This window comes from Paroedura picta, chromosome 15, assembly GCF_049243985.1.
Source record: "Paroedura picta isolate Pp20150507F chromosome 15, Ppicta_v3.0, whole genome shotgun sequence".
Taxonomy (NCBI): Eukaryota; Metazoa; Chordata; class Lepidosauria; order Squamata; family Gekkonidae; genus Paroedura; species Paroedura picta.
The window spans coordinates 24,168,809-24,189,601 of NC_135383.1; the positions used below are offsets into that span (position 1 = coordinate 24,168,809).

At 45.1% G+C, this 20,793-nt stretch overlaps 2 protein-coding genes across 5 annotated transcripts in view; one reads left to right on the plus strand and one right to left on the minus strand.

The window, feature by feature from the left end:
- Positions 1–2,107: 2,107 nt before the first annotated feature.
- LOC143824571 (dickkopf-related protein 3-like) overlaps positions 2,108–20,793 on the minus strand; it is a 35,804-nt gene continuing 17,118 nt past the window's right edge. The window contains exons 1-5 of one of the 4 annotated variants that reach the window (XM_077311980.1): positions 12,605–12,848; positions 6,792–6,884; positions 4,742–4,889; positions 3,658–3,820; positions 2,108–2,593 (exon numbers count right to left, since the gene is read on the minus strand). In XM_077311980.1, coding sequence (XP_077168095.1) covers positions 2,269–2,593; positions 3,658–3,820; positions 4,742–4,889; positions 6,792–6,794 — 639 coding nt within the window. In that variant the 5' untranslated portion in view covers positions 6,795–6,884; positions 12,605–12,848 and the 3' untranslated portion in view covers positions 2,108–2,268. Of the gene's footprint in view, positions 2,594–3,657; positions 3,821–4,741; positions 4,890–6,791; positions 6,885–7,272; positions 8,135–12,604; positions 12,849–20,793 lie in introns of those variants that run through there. The other 3 variants (XM_077311983.1, XM_077311981.1, XM_077311979.1) reach the window with 3 other exon arrangements.
- Positions 7,402–10,492, plus strand: LOC143824799 (GTPase KRas-like). Its single transcript, XM_077312504.1, has 4 exons — positions 7,402–7,463; positions 8,118–8,264; positions 9,169–9,328; positions 10,032–10,492. The coding sequence occupies exons 1-4, from the start codon at positions 7,402–7,404 to the stop codon at positions 10,140–10,142; spliced, it is 480 nt and encodes a 159-aa protein (XP_077168619.1). The 3' UTR covers positions 10,143–10,492.

Below are 20,793 nucleotides of genomic sequence, written 5' to 3' on the forward strand. Positions count from 1 at the left end.
CTACGAGGCTCCCCGCGGCTCCCCCTCCGCGCCTTTCGCACCCACGGCCCTTAGGGGGCGCTGCCTTCTGTAGCCGCTCTAGGGGGCGGGGACGATACTGACCCGCGAGAAGGGCGTGAAAATGACAAGCGGCAAAGGGGTCCAATCGCTGGGCAACTCGCGACAGTGAGAGGCGGGTCCAAAGAAAGGGCTCAGAGACGCTCCCTCTCTCGCGGCGCACTCAGCAACGCTCAGCCGCGGCGGGGAGCACCGGGACCGTCGCTAAGGCAATGGGCACGCGCATGCGCGGGAGCGGTCGCCGATCGAATCTTGCTTTGCGCGTGGGTTCCGCGGCTTGGGAGCGACGTGGCCGCGCTCCCGAAGCACGTTTAGCATTTGCGGTGTTATGCAAGGCGCAGGATTTAATGTGCAAGGATAATTCTTCAGCAAAGCGGATGCCTTGGATAAAACTTGGCTGCGTCTTCTGCCGCCGCCCCAGCGTCTCTGCATCCCCCTTGGCATCCTGCAATTCCTCCGCTGCCCCATTTATTTATTTTTCTGCATCCCACCCGGATCCTTTGCACGCTCATCCCTCTTTCCCGTCTGCATTTTCTCGCGGGTTGGTTTCGTTCCGCGTCCCATCAGCTGCCTTGTGCCGTTTTCGCTCCCCCCGTAGCACTTTATCCTTCCTCCCCTTTTGCAGCCTGTCTAGGTTTGCCACGTTTCCCATGGCCGAAGATGGGGTGGCGGGTGAGTTATCAGATCCTGGCTGGGGAAAGTGCTGGAGATTTGGGGACCCTCCAAAGCATTTTGTCCGGAGGGACTGATCAATGTGCTCTGGGAAAGACCTGCAATTCCGAAGCACTCCTTAAAAAGTTGCCAGAACATCGTGGTGTAGATTGAGCAAAGAGGCTGCTCGGTGATGAGTCCCCCCAGTTACAGCTGGCCACATTTTGTGTCACCACCATAAAAATCTGATGCTCCAAAGTAGCACAGTTTTAAGTTCTATTTTATCATCTGTTTTAAATTGTATTCCATTAAACGACCATATTCTTTTGGTCTCTTATGTACTGACTTAATAGAACTTGGCCTGAACGACTGTAATAAAGTTTGATTGATTGATTGATCTGTAATTCCAGGGGATCTCTTGGTTTCAAGTGGAGGCTGGTATCTCTATCATCATTATTATTAAAATTTATATAGCATCCCATGAAACCACCTGGGTGACCTTGGGCTCATCACAGCCCTGATAAAGATGTTCTGACCGAGCAGTAATATCAGGGCTCTCTCAACCTCACCTCCCTCACAGGGTGTCTGTTGTGGGGAGAGGAAAGGGACGGCGACTGCAAGCTGCCTTAAGACACCTGGTAGAAAAAAGTGGCATATAAAAACCTTTCCCGTCAACCCCCATGATGTATTGTGGAATTTGTTTTCTATTCTCTAAATCACATTTTTCTGATGCTATATTTTTCTATGGAAAACTTTCTGACCAATATACTCTACCTTTAGTTGTCAGGCCTATTATTTATTATATTTTTATACCACCCTCCCCTTAGGGCGATTCACATGGAACATAAACATAAACAATCTTATGCTGCAGATCAATCATATTAGATGGGCCAAATGTGAGAGACAGAAGACCGAAGACCCATATTAATGTTCTGACCACTCATAATTGCCCCTTTTATTTCTTTCTGCAGCCTTGCCATTCTGTTTCCTGCCCACAGGTCTTCCCATCTTCAAGGTTCCTTAGAGCAGTGGTCCCCAACCTTTCTGAGGCTGGGGACCGGCAGGGCATCGGGCTGCGCCCACGGGCCGCACCCGCGCATCGGGCCGCGCCTGCAAATTGCGCATGCGCAATTCACGGGCGCAGCCCAGCCCTGATTCCCTCTCCCTGCCCTCCCGCAGTAAGAAGCTTCCCGGGCCGCAAGCTTGCGGCCTGGGAAGTTTTTTACTGCGGGGGGGGGGGGCCGGGAGAGGGAGCCGCAGCCCGGCGCCATGGCCCGCAGGTTGGGGACCACTGCCTTAGAGGGTTTGGGTTTTGTTTGTTTATTAATGAAACGGGATCCGATTTTTTTCCTTCGCCGGAAAGCCTAAGAATGACGGTCAAAGCGTAAATAGAACAGCATTGTCACATTAATGCTTTTATTAACAAAAACAAACGTTTGTCATGCACAATGTAGACGTCAGTGGGATAGGAGGGGCAAGGCCAAAGAGGGAAAGGAGAAAGATGAGGATGGCAAGGAGGAGGAGCAAGCTGTGAAAGTCTCAGGCAAAAAACCCTCGAAGTTAGTAAAAGCCGGGTCCAAAGTACTGTCCCATTTGGTCAGCCAGCTGCTCGAGTTCCTGGAAATCCGACCGGTTGGGATCGTCCCTTTCCTCCCATGGAGACAGTCTCTTCTCTTCGTAGTCTTCACTCAACTCAGCATCTTCCATAGAATAAAGGCCTCTGGGCAGGCTGACTATGGCCAGTTGGCCCTCTGGCCTCGAGTCACCATAGTAAGCCTCCTCCTTGTTCCGGTTCAACAGGATAGGCTGTAAAACAGGCAGCTGTTCACCGAGGCTGTTGATCTCCATGCTGTTCTCTGGCTTTTCACATGTAGAAACGGCATATCTAGGAGGGAAGGGAACACGGTGGCAGAAGTGGGATTAGTGGGAGACATACAAATGTAGTAACATTTCATCCCGGTGCAGATCTGTTGCATTCCTGTGTCCTCTGTGTTGTTTGCCCTTCTTTTCTCAGACCCAATTTGTGGTTGGTTAGAGATCGTAGTGCCTGCATGCCTTCTCAGAACAGCAAAATGCTTGCAATCCCAGGGCTATTTTCATCATGGAAATAAAATGTTGAATTGCTCTGGGTTGTTCAGCCATGACGAACATGAACCAAACGTGAAAAAACAAGGACATAAACCTGATTACCGAATGTAGATTAGTTTGATCTATCGTATTTCCAATAGCCACTTATAGCTGTGAAAATTGGACATTGAAAACAGACAAGAGGAGAGTCCATTTGTTTGATTTCTGGTGTTGGAGAAGGCTTCCACTGATTTTGTGCACAGCAAAAGTTACAAACAAGGAAATACTATAGCGCATAAATCCTAATATATCACTGGTAGGCGAAAAGCATGAAACTATCACTATGTCAGCTCAACGGAGAAGGCAATTATGCTAGGATTGGTCAGTGGAAAAAGGAAACCAGATTGACATCACGGTGGTTAGATGCAATCAAAATGGACACCGGACAGAGTATTATAGAACTCAAAGAAGAGTGCAAGATCAAAAACCATGACCACAGTTGAGCCATAGGCTCGCCACAAATTGGACGCGACTGAATGGCCAACGTGATCAGCATTTTCAGCTGCTTTCTGTTGACATGGCAGGAGGTTTGCCAGGCTGATCTTCACTTTGCAGCTGCAAAGCAATTTCTCATTATTATTTTTATTTTCGATCACATACAATTGCAACGCTAGAAAAAAAAACATTCTAAAAATGGTATGCATCGCTCTAGCAAAGAAATCGGGAATTAAATCCCATCTGCCCAATCCAGCCACAACTAGGAGTAAACGAGAATCAGCTAATTGAAACAGCAGGAGCCACTTTAAAAGAGCCTTCTGTTCATTTTAGAACTAAGTGACACAACAAGGAAGGGGATTCTTTTGACAGAATTAATCCTCTGACCTTTTACTTCTGCACTGCAAGCCCTGGGCACATGGACAATACTGCCCGGATTTGGCAAATGCCGCCTGGTTACCCCAGCCCATCAGCCCAAAGAAGGTTGTGCTAGGTGTCTGATATGCTTCTTCTTCTTTCGGATATGGAGCGCAGACTGGAAATGATAAAGCTGCAAGGAGATAGGGCAGAAATTGGGAAACCTGACATGTGCAAAATGCAGCGATCAAAAGAAGTGCCGAACGTCCCCTCTGTTAGCCCTACTTGAAATGAATGGCGTTTCTGCAGGAGAAGTTCTCTGGATAGTCAAGAAATGTTGGCTTAATTCTCAGCGAAATTCAAGGAAATGTAGGCAAGAATTTCTCAAAGCTATTCTTAGGAGGTAGCATTGTCCAGATCAGAGGTCCTCAATATGGAGTCCGCTGGAACCCTTTCTGATGCCTGCCAGGACTTCTGATTACTCACTGGAGGCTGGATTCCCTGTGTTGACTTTTTAGCCATTGTTTCAGCATCTGCTGCCACCAAAACATAAGGCTCTTTGCTGCATCTGATGGTAAATTGTTGTATGCATAAAAATATTTTCAAACAATGTTTCTTTTAAAGGCATCCTCCCAAACAGACTTTCTGCCCCGAAATGTTGAAGAGTTGCTGTTACACTTATGTTGGACCTCACTTCCTAACCTTTTGTGGTTGGCTCCGCCTCTTGTGACAGCCATTTTGGAGTTGGCGGTCCCTCCTGCGGCAGCCATTTTGTAGTCATACCCAAACAGTGCTAAAAAACGAAAAGCCTGAAGACTCCTGCTGCAGACATATGTCCTTACGTCCCCCAAAGAGGATTAAGATCTAGTAATCAAAACCGAAAGGACCGGATGAGGGTCCATGGGGGCCAAGGGGAAGCCAGTAAAACTCAGTTGCCACAAAGGTTATTGCCTTTTTGCAGAGGCTGTATCCACGAAATGTAATGCCTAGCCATGCCCCCCAGCAAGAAACATCTGGGGTAATCAGACTGTCCAAAGCGCCCCCTTTTATTGCATCACTAATCTGCCATGAGTTCCGGGGAGAGCAAAAGGGGAAGCATGTAAAGGCATCTCACAGCTGCTGGTGGCACAGCACAATCCTGAAGCACATTCGTCTCTGTTTGGGTCGCATCTCGCCCCACTCTCTCCTTGGCTCACACCTTCTGCGCACTTGCCCCAGACGCACAGGTAACCCAAGCAGCATTCGCCATCCTTTAGGCAAGTCTAGGAGACAGAACAAGCGAGGTGCAGGGAGCTTGTACCCCATTCCTTGAAACACCCCAATAGTCTATTCCAGCCTTTCTCAACTTTTATTTTACCATTGAGAAACCCCTGAAACATTCTTCAGGCTTTGAGAAACCCCAGAGTGATATGGTATGTGTCAGTAGCTTCTGTACATTTAAGCTTTCGTACGTGCTCAGAAGCTACTGGCACACACTAGAGCTTTTTTGCAGCTGTGGAGAAGGAGACTTACATTTGATAAGTGGACATCTATTTTTGTTATTCGTGCAGAATTTTTAAAATCTCACTGGCTGCTTTCTCTACTCTGTATCATGTGGGCTGTGTCTATGTTTTTCACTTTATAAGTTTGCACAACGAGGGTTAATATAATCTGAACATTTTTCGGATATTAGATTTCAGATTATTATAATATTACATTTTGCGGACACCTAACCCTCCAGGAGGCAATATCACCAGGGGGGAGCCATAGCTTCTGTTCCTTCATGCGATACTTTTAAAGTCACTTATGCCATTAAATGTTGAGTCTACATTTAAAGTCCCTGCATTGTCATGTCCAAGTCTATGCTGGTTCTGACTTTACCGTTTGCATACTTCAATTTCAAGATGTACGCACGGAATCAGGAGGAGAACATTCCATGGAGATGAAAAATTTGCTGCGTCAGAAAAACCAGAGGCCATTCCGACATGCGTGCGTTACACAGTGGATGGCGTGGCCTGCTGGCAAGTGGGAGTCACAGGACCGCCCATGTTCAGCACGTCCCTTCAGGGGAAAGACCATGTTCCCACAATGGATGCAGCATCGAAGCCGCATGCAAACAATGCTCTGTCAAGCATACCCCGATGTACTCTGTTATAAGATACTTTCATTGTTTTTCATATGCCTCTGATCGGAATTTTTACTTTTTGTTGTCTATGCACATCGAATTCTATGCCAATAAAGGTTTTCTGAATCTCTGGGGCTTTACGCACTGGGATCTTTGTTGCAAATTGGTCACTGAATGAAAAATCGCCATTTAAAGTAGTGGAATTCGTCGTTATGCATACCTGCCTTTGTAGTGGAATCCAGTTGCGTTTTGTAGCGTTTCCCAGAGGCTTCCGGTCTCGGCAGAAATCGCTAGAAAGGAAGTGCTATTGCCAAGCTCGTCCCGCCCCTGGCCGTCAAGCAGCCAATGGGCAGCCGTTAGCATGCTCCCAAACAGCCCCTTTCCCTTTAAGAAAGGTTTAAAAAAAAAAAAAAAAAAAACAGACCCATAGCAACGAATCTGGGTAGATTCGTTGCAACGGAGAGACCCATCCAGCTGCCTGGTGTGTTTGAGCTGTCGTTTGACCGTTTGATCGTTGCCACGCTTCCTCCGAGTGAAACCCCCCCCCCCCCTCTCACGGGCCCGATTTTCGGCTGAATTAATGTGTAAAAAATAAAGGGACTTTATTTCAGCAAACGTGCTTTTCTGTGGTTTGTGCTTAGTGACTAAAGGGGAGGGACTGAAGCCAGGGAAGCCTCTAAACAGAAAGAGGCTCGCTGGTGCGTTTATCCCCGCTCGCTCAGAGAAAAAAAAAATGGCGATCGCTTCGCCGGAAGATCAAAGGAGAGAGCCAGGGGGAGGGACTTTGTAGAAACCGCAACAATGTTAACGCACAGGTCTTTTTCGCTAGTGTTGCAGATTGGTTGCAGGAGCGTATCGCTTTCCCGAGGGTGAATCCACTTTTTGGGATTTCCCTGAAAGCGCTACAAGGAAGCGCTTTTTGCAGATTGGTTTCAGGTGTGTGGCAGATTGTCGACGACGTTGTGCAAAATGGCAAATCAGTAGCGTTTTCAATTGGCAACCATTGTGCTATTTTGAAGGCGTGCAAAAAGCCCCTCTGTTTTTACCCCGGTGTACTCACCATATCCTTAGCCTTGCACTGCTGACACCGGGATGCAAGCAGCGACCGGAAACAGAATTGATCCTTTTGACAATCATTGTCATTCTCGCACACCTGTCGGGGAGGAAGCAAACACATTAAAGGCCACTGGACTATCAGGTCAGCTTTTCCAGTCCTGGGGAATAGCTAGAATTCCAGCAGATCCACTCTCTTGCCGCAAGCCTTACGTGAGGAAACGGAGATAGGGGTTTAGAGTTGCATGCTTTGCCAGGCAAAGGGGCTGGGAGCAGGAATGGAGCACCTGCAGATGCTGGTGGGCTCACCTACCTAAGTTTGAGATTGGCCAGGATCATTGTGTCACCTGATTGGTTTGGTCTCTCTCTCTCTCTCTCTCCAGTGACTGCTGGCAGAATGCTTCCTGCACGGCCTGAGTGTAAATCTTATACAGGAACTTGCTCTTGATTTAGGTTGTTATCAGTCAGAAAGGAAAAGGAAAAGGCACCTATTCCCTTCTTTTCCGTTCGGTTCTCCACTCCGACGCCACAGACTGCTCCAGTGTAAGATAATACGGCAAGGACGGGAAAGCATTCAGACTTACTGGCACTCAGCAAATGTTTTTAAAGTTTGACTCATGCCGGCTGCAGGAAGTGAAAGCGAGAGAGCGCGTTCAGCGTATAAAAGCACGGGAAACGGGTTAGTGGCCAACTTAGGGGCATGCAGGTCAGTGGAAGCCAACTTAAGAGGAAGGAACATAGAAGGAAGCCAGAACACAGCCCTGTCGTACGCCTACTTGCTGACTAACCGATGTAGAAATCTTGGAAATTATATTGCATTTCAACGAGGAATGCTTAACAAGTTGTTAATTAGGAATACGAGGGTCAGAGGTACCGTTGGGACTTCTTCTGTTCAGGAAACTGAATCAAACGCTGAATCAAAGTTGATAAATACCATATTGAGCTTTCCCTTTTGAGAAGATGAAATCAAACAAGACAAAACTAACATGTGGTGCAAAATAGCTATTTTTCCTGAAGCCTATCCGTTCCAGACCCAAAATCTCAGTTGCCTACGTCTGAGGCTGCCATCTCTGGGTTGGGAAATACCTGGAGATCTGGGGCAGGTGAGCTTTGGGGAGGGGAGAGCAGGATATAAGGCCCTATAGAGTTCACCCTCCAAAGCAGTCATTTTCTCCAGAGGAACTGATCTTGGCTGTCTAAAGAGCACTTGCCGGTGATCTCCACATGCCACCTGTGTTGGAATACTCAGAGGGGATACGTAGTCAGCATGCTTAGATTAGGAACTTTCTGGTATTTTTCAAACACGCTCCTATGTCTTGATTGGCTGGATTAGAAATTTTCTGCTCTTGGATATTCTGGACACAGCCAGACAAGAGGAATACAGTGCCATGCGTGACCAGTATATGAGGACGGGGGAAGGCTTCCTTTGTGTCTTTGCCATCAACAACACAAAGTCTTTTGAAGATGTTCACCACTACAGGTCAGAGGCCCCCAGAGCTTCGCCCGACCGTCACCTTGGAGCTGCTGTATTGTACAGTGGAGGAGGCAGGGTTAGAAACACGGTTGATCAAATGCGTGGAAATCCGTGACGTGTGGTCTCTCCATCCAACGGAGAAGCACTTCGGCCAGGACTATGCTCCAGTTGTGCTATTACACAGATTTGCATTGGGCATGCAAACGTTATGCTGAGAAACTGCTCTGGCCTCCCTTTATTGTCCTTGTCAAGCAGCTCCTTCCTATCTGTTTTGAGACAAGAGAGAGGTGGCGCATAGTTGCCACGTATCTTCTCCCCCTCCCTAGCCCACCCTCGTTTTCCTCATGAGGCTGCAAGTTTTGAGTGGAGAAACAGGGTGTGGCTGTGTGCTGAACCACCCGCCTGCAACTTTTCTCTTTAGCGTAATCCTGAATGGAAAAACAGAGAAGGAAAGTGGGTGTCACTCTTCCACTTCATTGTCCAGCAACCTAATAATATGGTTTTGGTAGTGGCGGCTGTTTTAAGTTGGCAGGAGAAGATCCATAATGACCCATCCTGTTAATTTGGACCTCGGTCTGCCCCCAGATTTATGAGGGGAGTCTGCAGCACAAACTATTAAGTTCCGGTATACCGCAATAGGGATGCAGTTCAAAGATCCGTTGCTTATGAGTGTGGGAACTGGGGTGGAATTGGGGAGCTGTTGGTCTAGGCCAGGGGTAGTCAAACTGTGGCCCTCCAGATGTCCATGGACTACAATTCCCAGGAGCCCCTGCCAACATTCGCTGGCAGGGGCTCCTGGGAATTGTAGTCCATGGACATCTGGAGGGCCGCAGTTTGACTACCCCAGGTCTAGGCTGACTGGTGAGTTCATCATGCTTGGATTGTCACCCCGTCTCTCTTGTGCCATTAGAGAACAGATCAACCGTGTAAAGGACTCCGATGACGTCCCCATGGTGCTGGTTGGTAACAAGTGCGATCTCCCCTCTCGGACAGTGGACACAAAACAGGCTCAGGAACTGGCCAGAAGCTACGGGATCCCCTTTGTAGAGACCTCTGCCAAAACCAGACAGGTATCGGTACCGTGCAGACTGGGAAGACGTGCTTGACTTTCTGGGCTTTGCGGTTAGTCTGGTGGAGGGCGAGGCTACGGAGGCAGACTGTGAAATCTGTTTACTTCAGATCATGAATGGATCTTTTCATTTCTTCATTTTATAATCATTCAAAGCTTTGTCAGTCATCCAAAATCATAAATCACAACCCAAACGGGTTCCTAGGTAAATAATATCCCGTTTTCCCAAACTTCCTCAGTGATTGTGATCCTACGTATTTTCTTAATGTTTTCACTGCTCCGTATTAATTATCCTGTGGGCTCTCCGCTAATCGTGCTTTTAAGTCTTAATTAGCTAGACCATTATCACCCATTAATGATTTGAAATAGCCTGGACAATTCCTATACATTTTGTTTGGGCTGGAGTTGCCAAAAGGAATTGATGGTTCGTTTGTAGTTGTAAAATCTGTTCTCCTGCTCTGCATCCTGGCAGCAGGATCGACACTTATTTTGTGTATTTTATTGAAATGAATATGTGAAGGGTTCTTGGGTCAATGAAAACTTGGCTCCCCCCCCCACCCACCCAAGGGGGAAAACCCACTGATCTGGAAGGGACCCTCCGCATTTTTAAAAGGCCACCTGATGTTTAAACAGGGCAACTAATTTATCTCGTCTGTTTGTATTTTCTCTCCCCTCTTTGCCCCGTCTTCCGGCGTACCTTGAAGGGAGTGGAGGATGCTTTCTACACCCTGGTGCGAGAAATCCGAAAACACAAAGAGAAGATCAACAATGGGCGCAAGAAGAAATCTTCCAAAAGGAAGTGCGTCATCCTCTGAAGGGGGCGAAAGACTTTATTCCACGGTCGGGAATGCGGAAAAGCCCTCCGGAGTCTGGGTTTCCCCCCTCCCTGGTTGCAAGATATATTCTGAAGGCCATGCCCCCTCACCCTGTCTGGCCGGAAGGAGAAGGCAGCAGAGCTCTCCAAAGCCTCGGTTTTTATTTTCCTATTTTTAAAACCTGGGACACTGCATCAGATAATAAGGAGGATTTGTAACCATCTTTTACGTTCCTGACATTTCTTGCCCTTTCTCCCCCTCCCTTTTTCTTCTTTTTAAAGATCACTGTGTTTCCAATCCTTAGGATTACGGAGGTCAGTCCTCATACAGGTCGGTATGCTTAAAGGCAGAGTCTCAGGGGCTTTCCGCACCGGGATCTTTGTAGCAAATTGGTTGCTGAATGAAAAATCGCCATTTAAAATAGTGGAATTCGTCGTTATGCATACCTGCCTTTGTAGTGGAATCCAGTTGCGTTTTGTAGCGTTTCCCACAGGCTTCCGGTCTCGGCAAAAATCGCTAGAAAGGAAGCGCTATTGCCAAGCTCTTCCCGCCCCTGGCTGTCAAGCAGCCAATGGGCAGCCGTTAGCATGCTCCCAAACAGCCCCTTTCCCTTTAAGAAAGTTTTTTTTTTAAAAAAACAGACCCATTGCAACGAATCTGTGTTGATTCGTTGCAACGGAGAGACCCATCCAGCTGCCTGGTGTGTTTGAGCTGTTATTGCATCGTTGCCACGCTCCCTCCGAGTGAAAAAAAAAATCCCCCCCCCTCTCACGGGCCCGATTTTCCGCTGAAAATCCAATGGGCAGCCGTTAGCATGCTCCCAAACAGCCCCTTTCCCTTTAAGAAAGTTAAAAAAAAAAAAAAACAGACCCATTGCAACGAATCTGTGTTGATTCGTTGCAACGGAGAGACCCATCCAGCTGCCTGGTGTGTTTGAGCTGTCATTGCATCGTTGCCACGCTCCCTCCGAGTGAAAAAAAAAAATCCCCCCCCCTCTCACGGGCCCGATTTTCGGCTGAATGAATTTGTAAAAAATTAAGGGAAAATACATCAGCAAACGGGCTTTTCTATTGTTTGTGCTTTAGTGACTCTGGGGAGGGACTGAAGCCGGGGAAGCCTCTAAACAGAAGGAGGCTCGCTGGTGCGTTTATCCCCGCACGCTCGGAGAAAAAAAAATGGCGATCGCTTCGCCGGAAGATCAGAGGAGAGAGCCAGGGGGAGGGACTTTGTAGAAACCGCAACAATGTTAACGCACAGGTCTTTTTCGCTAGTGTTGCAGATTGGTTGCAGGAGTGTATCGCTTTCCGGAGGGTGAATCCACTTTTGGGGATTTCCCTGAAAGCGCTACAAGGAAGCGCTTTTTGCAGATCGGTTTCAGGTGTGTGGCAGATTGTCAACGACGTTGTGCATAACGGCAAATCAGTAGCGTTTTCAATTGGCAACCATTGTGCGATTTTGAAGGCGTGCGAAAAGCTCCTCAGTCAGAGCCTTAGAGGCCTTCTCCCCTTTGTAGCATTTCCCCCTTTGGGTTCTGGGCAAAATGGAAGAGCATGCCAAACTGGCACGGTGCCACTTTTTCTTGCTAGCAGAATAAGGGGGTCCCTTTGGTTGGAGGTGGCCGTCCAAAACACCAAGGGAGAAAACGTGGGGAGCCAAACCTTCTGTCTAGCTCGATACTTCATCCCACAGTTTTAAAATAGACGGTGCTCAGTTCTTTTTCTTCGGGGTGGTTGAGTTTTGTATTCTGTCGTTTCACTTTCTAGGTTCTTTTGTTCTGTTTGGGCTGTTCTGCTTAACTTCTGAGCAAAGGCTCCCCCTTGCCTTCCAACGATAGGCCTGGCCCGGTGTGGGGAGATCGGCAGAGTGGGAAGGAGCGTGACCTTTGGGGTTACTTGTAAAAACAGTGGCTTCCATCCAGAGGCAGTGGAGCCTGATAATTCTGCAAAGCCAACAGTTGGCCGTTGGAAATGGATAAGTGTGGACACCAAGAGAAATGTCCTACTAGAACAAGCCACTGCTGCCTCTTTTACTAAATGGATGTCCGTGATTTGGATTAAAATAAGATTTTGACACTTTAGAAACCAGAGAAATTGGATCCAGGAGTCTTAAGTTCCTGTCTTCGCCCCAACTATTTAGAGACCAGGAAAAAGTCACCTTGAAAATGATCCTGCTAGTGATTAAATAAGGCATCAGTCTCTATCCTGTATTCAGCCTTTCCTTACAAAATACCCTCAGAATACTGTTAACTGATTTGGTCCTTTGCCACAGTCCTAAGGAACTGTACAATAAAAGCCCATCACTGGGAATAAACCTGGGAATAAGCTAACTGACCGATGAGATCTGATGTCTGTGGGGATAACTTTTTCCAAACAATAAACATTGAAGCAGTTCTCTCTTTGGCTTTGCAGCCTGCTCTGGAGGTAGCTTTATTTTTGGCTGTGCCACTTGATGAACACACACACCTTTCCGGGGATGGGTTGTCTTCCAAGTTTGGATGCTTTTAAGGAAATGGTGGGAAACTCCGTTCTGAATGGTTCTCCTCTTTCAGAGTTTTATTATCAGGCCGGATTCTGTGCAGAGGAACTTGTTTTGTTTTAGATTCCCCCTCCCTGCTTGCTAAAAAGCCCCCAAGACTTATCTAAGGGGGCCATTGCTGCTGCGGGGGAGGAACGCCGACAGGGACCTGGCTGGTGGGAGAGATTGCCCAGCCCTGGCATTCCCTGAGCAGTAGGTGTGTTGGCATGGCAACAGGGGGTGTGGCTGAACTGGGCGTCAGTTAAACGGATGGCCTGATATTCTTTGGCCTCTTTCCCCCCTTCAGGGCGCCCAAAGACGCAAAACCCACCCTCCCTCCCTGTTTATGAATTGTTTGACTTTTTGTTAGATGTTGGGTTATATTATTGATTAATTGTCACAGCCTGCGGAAGTGGAGCATGGGAAGGATCAATTTTGGGGAGGCCAAGCTTGCGCGCTGTCCTCCCCTAGATTTGGGGGGCCCTTTAAAGGGCTGTGTGGATGCAGAGCCGGATTGAAGGCTAGCATTTCCGGGGGGCAGGAGAACCCAACAGAGGCTGGTGCCCAGAGGGGTCACTCCATGGTGCCTCCCCCCCTGTTTCAGCCTGCCATTATGTCCGGGTTTTGGGGCTGGATAGCCAAGGCAACCCGTTGAGGGGCAGGCTGTGGTGGGCTTCCTTGTGGTAGGGTAACCACAAGATGGCATGATTCTCTTCCCATGCTTGCCACGCTCAATGTTGAATAAAGGCTGTGGCCAAATATTTTATGCCAAAATTATGGTTGTCAGTGTCCTCATTAGGTGGTCAATATCCCCCTGCAAGGCAAAAGATTCTCTTGATGACCCAGAACTTTGTTTCCTCTTAAAAGTACTTCTGGACTCTAATAACATCTCTACATATAACTCCAACTTGTTTTGAATCCCTCAAAATATACATACATTTTGCAGACATAAGCCTGTAATCTTTCCAAGAGCCATCTTAGCTGTGTGTGTTGAAACAATATGTAAAAAAAAGGTAAAGGGTTATATCTGACCCTTGGGGTGACGCCCTCTAGCATTTTCATGGCAGACTCAATGCGGGGTGTAGGGAGCTCCAGTTATTTGGTTGCGATGAACACCGGGCCCCTTAACCCCTTTTACAAACTACTTGCTGCTCTTTCTTTGCTGTACTCTCAGGGGTCTGATCCTTTTGATTTAAGATGAGTTTCATATGACTTGGCTGACAAGGGGGGAAATCCAGCTGTTCTGCCTATTGCTGGTCTCCTAAGATTCATGAGGTCCTGTTTCATTGGGCAAAGTGTTATAGTGTTTAGAGTCTGCTTCAGTGGATCATTCCTTGTCAAATTTGTTGGAAGGTGGGAGGCTCCTAATGTCAGAGAATCTCAGGTGGGACCTATGGGCAGATCCTTACTCTGGGCTGTAATAAAAGTCTGTCTGGAGGAAGAAGCAAACTGATAACCCAGATTTGAAGGATAAGAGCTTTTGTGGGCTGAAGCAAATATATAATATGACCCAGGGAGGTTGTATGCATTCTCTGCAAACAGAGGGGAAGGACTCTGGCTGGAATTCCTTGTAATACAGGGTACAATTAGCACCTGCTCCTTTCTGGTGACGGAAATCTAAATACACGCACCATAAGCCTTCCTTAAGAGGAAAAAAATGGATACACGTGGTTAATAGACAAAACAATTTATTATTATATTTAAATAATGGTGCCTCAGAGTCCTCTGAGACGTACAATAAGAGAAAACAAAATAGTAGACGAGCACAATAAATGCGCCTTAGCATATTTCATCTACAAACAGAACTAGGAAGTGCTAACAATAGTGGGAGGGGAGAATTTGTAGGGGAGAATCAAGGGAAAGGGTAGGGGGGCGATGTAGTCCTACATCGAAATAGCCTTTTTCTTCTTTTTGGGGCATGGGGCCTTTTTAAAGCAGGCTCCAGAGACTTGTCTTAAATATGGATACAATGTCCTTCTAGAAGGCTCACTAACTCCTGAAACAACTGTATAGTCGATTAACACACTTTTAAGAACGCTTGAAATAACACGTCCTTCTCAAAGGGTTCTCGGGCAGGGTTGGTTCTCACGAAAACCGTTGCTTTAGTGATCTAGTTGGTTTATTTTCACAGGTTTTCTTTTTCTTTTTTTTAGTTTGGATACACGTGGTTAATAGACAAAACAGATAATTTATATGCCTCAGAGTCCTCTGAGACATACAATAAGAGAAAACAAAATAGTAGACGAGCACAATAAATGCGCCTTAGCATATTTCATCTACAAACAGAACTAGGAAGTGCTAACAATAGTGGGAGGGGAGAATTTGTAGGGGAGAATCAAGGGAAAGGGTAGGGGGGCGATGTAGTCCTACATCGAAATAGCCTTTTTCTTCTTTTTGGGGCATGGGGCCTTTTTAAAGCAGGCTCCAGAGACTTGTCTTAAATATGGATACAATGTCCTTCTAGAAGGCTCACTAACTCCTGAAACAACTGTATAGTCAATTAACACACTTTTAAGAACACTTGAAATAACACGTCCTTCTCAAAGGGTTCTCGGGCAGGGTTGGTTCTCACGAAAACCGTTGCTTTAGTGATCTAGTTGGTTTATTTTCACAGGTTTTCTTTTTCTTTTTCTTTTTTTTAGTTTGGATACACGTGGTTAATAGACAAAACAGATAATTTATATGCCTCAGAGTCCTCTGAGACATACAATAAGAGAAAACAAAATAGTAGAAGAGCACAATAAATGCGCCTTAGCATATTTCATCTACAAACAGAACTAGGAAGTGCTAACAATAGTGGGAGGGGAGAATTTGTAGGGGAGAATCAAGGGAAAGGGTAGGGGGGCGATTTAGTCCTACATCGAAATAGCCTTTTTCTTCTTTTCGGGGCATGGGGCCTTTTTAAAGCAGGCTCCATAGACTTGTCTTAAATATGGATACAATGTCCTTCTAGAAGGCTCACTAACTCCTGAAACAACTGTATAGTCGATTAACACACTTTTAAGAACGCTTGAAATAACACGTCCTTCTCAAAGGGTTCCCGGGCAGGGTTGGTTCTCACGAAAACCGTGGCTTTAGTTATCTAGTTGGTTTATTATCACAGGTTTTCTTTTTCTTTTTCTTTTTTTTAGTTCGGATACACGTGGTTAATAGACAAAACAGATAATTTATATGCCTCAGAGTCCTCTGAGACATACAATAAGAGAAAACAAAATAGTAGACAAGCACAATAAATGCGCCTTAGCATATTTCATCTACAAACAGAACTAGGAAGTGCTAACAATAGTGGGAGGGGAGAATTTGTAGGGGAGAATCAAGGGAAAGGGTAGGGGGGCGATGTAGTCCTACATCGAAATAGCCTTTTTCTTCTTTTCGGGGCATGGGGCCTTTTTAAAGCAGGCTCCAGAGACTTGTCTTAAATATGGATACAATGTCCTTCTAGAAGGCTCACTAACTCCTGAAACAACTGTATAGTCAATTAACACACTTTTAAGAACGCTTGAAATAACACGTCCTTCTCAAAGGGTTCTCGGGCAGGGTTGGTTCTCACGAAAACCGTGGCTTTAGTTATCTAGTTGGTTTATTATCACAGGTTTTCTTTTTCTTTTTCTTTTTTTTAGTTTGGATACACGTGGTTAATAGACAAAACAGATAATTTATATGCCTCAGAGTCCTCTGAGACATACAATAAGAGAAAACAAAATAGTAGATAAATAAATGCGCCTTAGCATATTTCATCTACAAACAGAACTAGGAAGTGCTAACAATAGTGGGAGGGGAGAATTTGTAGGGGAGAATCAAGGGAAAGGTAGGGGGGGCGATGTAGTCCTACATCGAAATAGCCTTTTTCTTCTTTTCGGGGCATGGGGCCTTTTTAAAGCAGGCTCCAGAGACTTGTCTTAAATATGGATACAATGTCCTTCTAGAAGGCTCACTAACTCCTGAAACAACTGTATAGTCGATTAACACACTTTTAAGAACGCTTGAAATAACACGTCCTTCTCAAAGGGTTCCCGGGCAGGGTTGGTTCTCACGAAAACCGTGGCTTTAGTTATCTAGTTGGTTTATTATCACAGGTTTTCTTTTTCTTTTTCTTTTTTTTAGTTCGGATACACGTGGTTAATAGACAAAACAGATAATTTATATGCCTCAGAGTCCTCTGAGACATACAATAAGAGAAAACAAAATAGTAGACGAGCACAATAAATGCGCCTTAGCATATTTCATCTACAAACAGAACTAGGAAGTGCTAACAATAGTGGGAGGGGAGAATTTGTAGGGGAGAATCAAGGGAAAGGGTAGGGGGGCGATGTAGTCCTACATCGAAATAGCCTTTTTCTTCTTTTCGGGGCATGGGGCCTTTTTAAAGCAGGCTCCGGAGACTTGTCTTAAATATGGATACAATGTCCTTCTAGAAGGCTCACTAACTCCTGAAACAACTGTATAGTCGATTAACAAACTTTTAAGAACGCTTGAAATAACACGTCCTTCTCAAAGGGTTCTTGGGCAGGGTTGGTTCTCACGAAAACCGTGGCTTTAGTGATCTAGTTGGTTTATTTTCACAGGTTTTCTTTTTCTTTTTGTTAGTTCGGATACACGTGGTTAATAGACAAAACAGATAATTTATATGCCTCAGAGTCCTCTGAGACATACAATAAGAGAAAACAAAATAGTAGAAGAGCACAATAAATGCGCCTTAGCATATTTCATCTACAAACAGAACTAGTAAGTGCTAACAATAGTGGGAGGGGAGAATTTGTAGGGGAGAATCAAGGGAAAGGGTAGGGGGGCGATGTAGTCCTACATCGAAATAGCCTTTTTCTTCTTTTCGGGGCAAGGGGCCTTTTTAAAGCAGGCTCCAGAGACTTGTCTTAAATATGGATACAATGTCCTTCTAGAAGGCTCACTAACTCCTGAAACAACTGTATAGTCGATTAACACACTTTTAAGAACGCTTGAAATAACACGTCCTTCTCAAAGGGTTCCCGGGCAGGGTTGGTTCTCACGAAAACCGTGGCTTTAGTTATCTAGTTGGTTTATTATCACAGGTTTTCTTTTTCTTTTTTTGTTTTTTTTAGTTCGGATACACGTGGTTAATAGACAAAACAGATAATTTATATGCCTCAGAGTCCTCTGAGACATACAATAAGAGAAAACAAAATAGTAGACGAGCACAATAAATGCGCCTTAGCATATTTCATCTACAAACAGAACTAGGAAGTGCTAACAATAGTGGGAGGGGAGAATTTGTAGGGGAGAATCAAGGGAAAGGGTAGGGGGGCGATGTAGTCCTACATCGAAATAGCCTTTTTCTTCTTTTCGGGGCATGGGGCCTTTTTAAAGCAGGCTCCAGGGACTTCTCTTAAATATGGATACAATGTCCTTCTAGAAGGCTCACTAACTCCTGAAACAACTGTATAGTCGATTAACACACTTTTAAGAACGCTTGAAATAACACGTCCTTCTCAAAGGGTTCTTGGGCAGGGTTGGTTCTCACGAAAACCGTGGCTTTCGTGATCTAGCCGGTTTATTTTCACAGGTTTTCTTTTTCTTTTTCTTTTTCTTTTAGTTCGGATACACGTGGTTAATAGACAAAACAGATAATTTATATGCCTCAGAGTCCTCTGAGACATACAATAAGAGAAAACAAAATAGTAGACGAGCACAATAAATGCGCCTTAGCATATTTCATCTACAAACAGAACTAGGAAGTGCTAACAATAGTGGGAGGGGAGAATTTGTAGGGGAGAATCAAGGGAAAGGGTAGGGGGGCGATGTAGTCCTACATCGAAATAGCCTTTTTCTTCTTTTCGGGGCATGGGGCCTTTTTAAAGCAGGCTCCAGAGACTTGTCTTAAATATGGATACAATGTCCTTCTAGAAGGCTCACTAACTCCTGAAACAACTGTATAGTCAATTAACACACTTTTAAGAACACTTGAAATAACACGTCCTTCTCAAAGGGTTCTCGGGCAGGGTTGGTTCTCACGAAAACCGTGGCTTTAGTGATCTAGTTGGTTTATTTTCACAGGTTTTCTTTTTCTTTTTGTTAGTTCGGATACACGTGGTTAATAGACAAAACAGATAATTTATATGCCTCAGAGTCCTCTGAGACATACAATAAGAGAAAACAAAATAGTAGATAAATAAATGCGCCTTAGCATATTTCATCTACAAACAGAACTAGGAAGTGCTAACAATAGTGGGAGGGGAGAATTTGTAGGGGAGAATCAAGGGAAAGGGTAGGGGGGCGATGTAGTCCTACATCGATATAGCCTTTTTCTTCTTTTCGGGGCATGGGGCCTTTTTAAAGCAGGCTCCAGAGACTTGTCTTAAATATGGATAGAATGTCCTTCTAGAAGGCTCACTAACTCCTGAAACAACTGTATAGTCAATTAACACACTTTTAAGAACGCTTGAAATAACACGTCCTTCTCAAAGGGTTCTCGGGCAGGGTTGGTTCTCACGAAAACCGTGGCTTTAGTTATCTAGTTGGTTTATTATCACAGGTTTTCTTTTTCTTTTTTTTAGTTTGGATACACGTGGTTAATAGACAAAACAGATAATTTATATGCCTCAGAGTCCTCTGAGACATACAATAAGAGAAAACAAAATAGTAGATAAATAAATGCGCCTTAGCATATTTCATCTACAAACAGAACTAGGAAGTGCTAACAATAGTGGGAGGGGAGAATTTGTAGGGGAGAATCAAGGGAAAGGTAGGGGGGCGATGTAGTCCTACATCGAAATAGCCTTTTTCTTCTTTTCGGGGCATGGGGCCTTTTTAAAGCAGGCTCCAGAGACTTGTCTTAAATATGGATACAATGTCCTTCTAGAAGGCTCACTAACTCCTGAAACAACTGTATAGTCAATTAACACACTTTTAAGAACGCTTGAAATAACACGTCCTTCTCAAAGGGTTCTCGGGCAGGGTTGGTTCTCACGAAAACCGTGGCTTTAGTTATCTAGTTGGTTTATTATCACAGGTTTTCTTTTTCTTTTTCTTTTTTTTAGTTTGGATACACGTGGTTAATAGACAAAACAGATAATTTATATGCCTCAGAGTCCTCTGAGACATACAATAAGAGAAATCAAAATAGTAGACGAGCACAATAAATGCGCCTTAGCATATTTCATCTACAAACAGAACTAGGAAGTGCTAACAATAGTGGGAGGGGAGAATTTGTAGGGGAGAATCAAGGGAAAGGGTAGGGGGGCGATGTAGTCCTACATCGAAATAGCCTTTTTCTTCTTTTCGGGGCATGGGGCCTTTTTAAAGCAGGCTCCGGAGACTTGTCTTAAATATGGATACAATGCCCTTCTAGAAGGCTCACTAACTCCTGAAACAACTGTATAGTCGATTAACACACTTTTAAGAACGCTTGAAATAACACGTCCTTCTTAAAGGGTTCTTGGGCAGGGTTGGTTCTCACGAAAACCGTGGCTTTAGTGATCTAGTTGGTTTATTTTCACAGGTTTTCTTTTTCTTTTTGTTAGTTCGGATACACGTGGTTAATAGACAAAACAGATAATTTATATGCCTCAGAGTCCTCTGAGACATACAATAAGAGAAAACAAAATAGTAGAAGAGCACAATAAATGCGCCTTAGCATATTTCATCTACAAACAGAACTAGGAAGTGCTAACAATAGTGGGAGGGGAGAATTTGTAGGGGAGAATCAAGGGAAAGGGTAGGGGGGCGATGTAGTCCTACATCGAAATAGCCTTTTTCTTCTTTTCGGGCCATGGGGCCTTTTTAAAGCAGGCTCCAGAGACTTGTCTTAAATATGGATACAATGCCCTTCTAGAAGGCTCACTAACTCCTGAAACAACTGTATAGTCGATTAACACACTTTTAAGAACGCTTGAAATAACACGTCCTTCTCAAAGGGTTCTTGGGCAGGGTTGGTTCTCACGAAAACTGTGGCTTTAGTGATCTAGTTGGTTTATTTTCACAGGTTTTCTTTTTCTTTTTGTTAGTTCGGATACACGTGGTTAATAGACAAAACAGATAATTTATATGCCTCAGAGTCCTCTGAGACATACAATAAGAGAAAACAAAATAGTAGACGAGCACAATAAATGCGCCTTAGCATATTTCATCTACAAACAGAACTAGGAAGTGCTAACAATAGTGG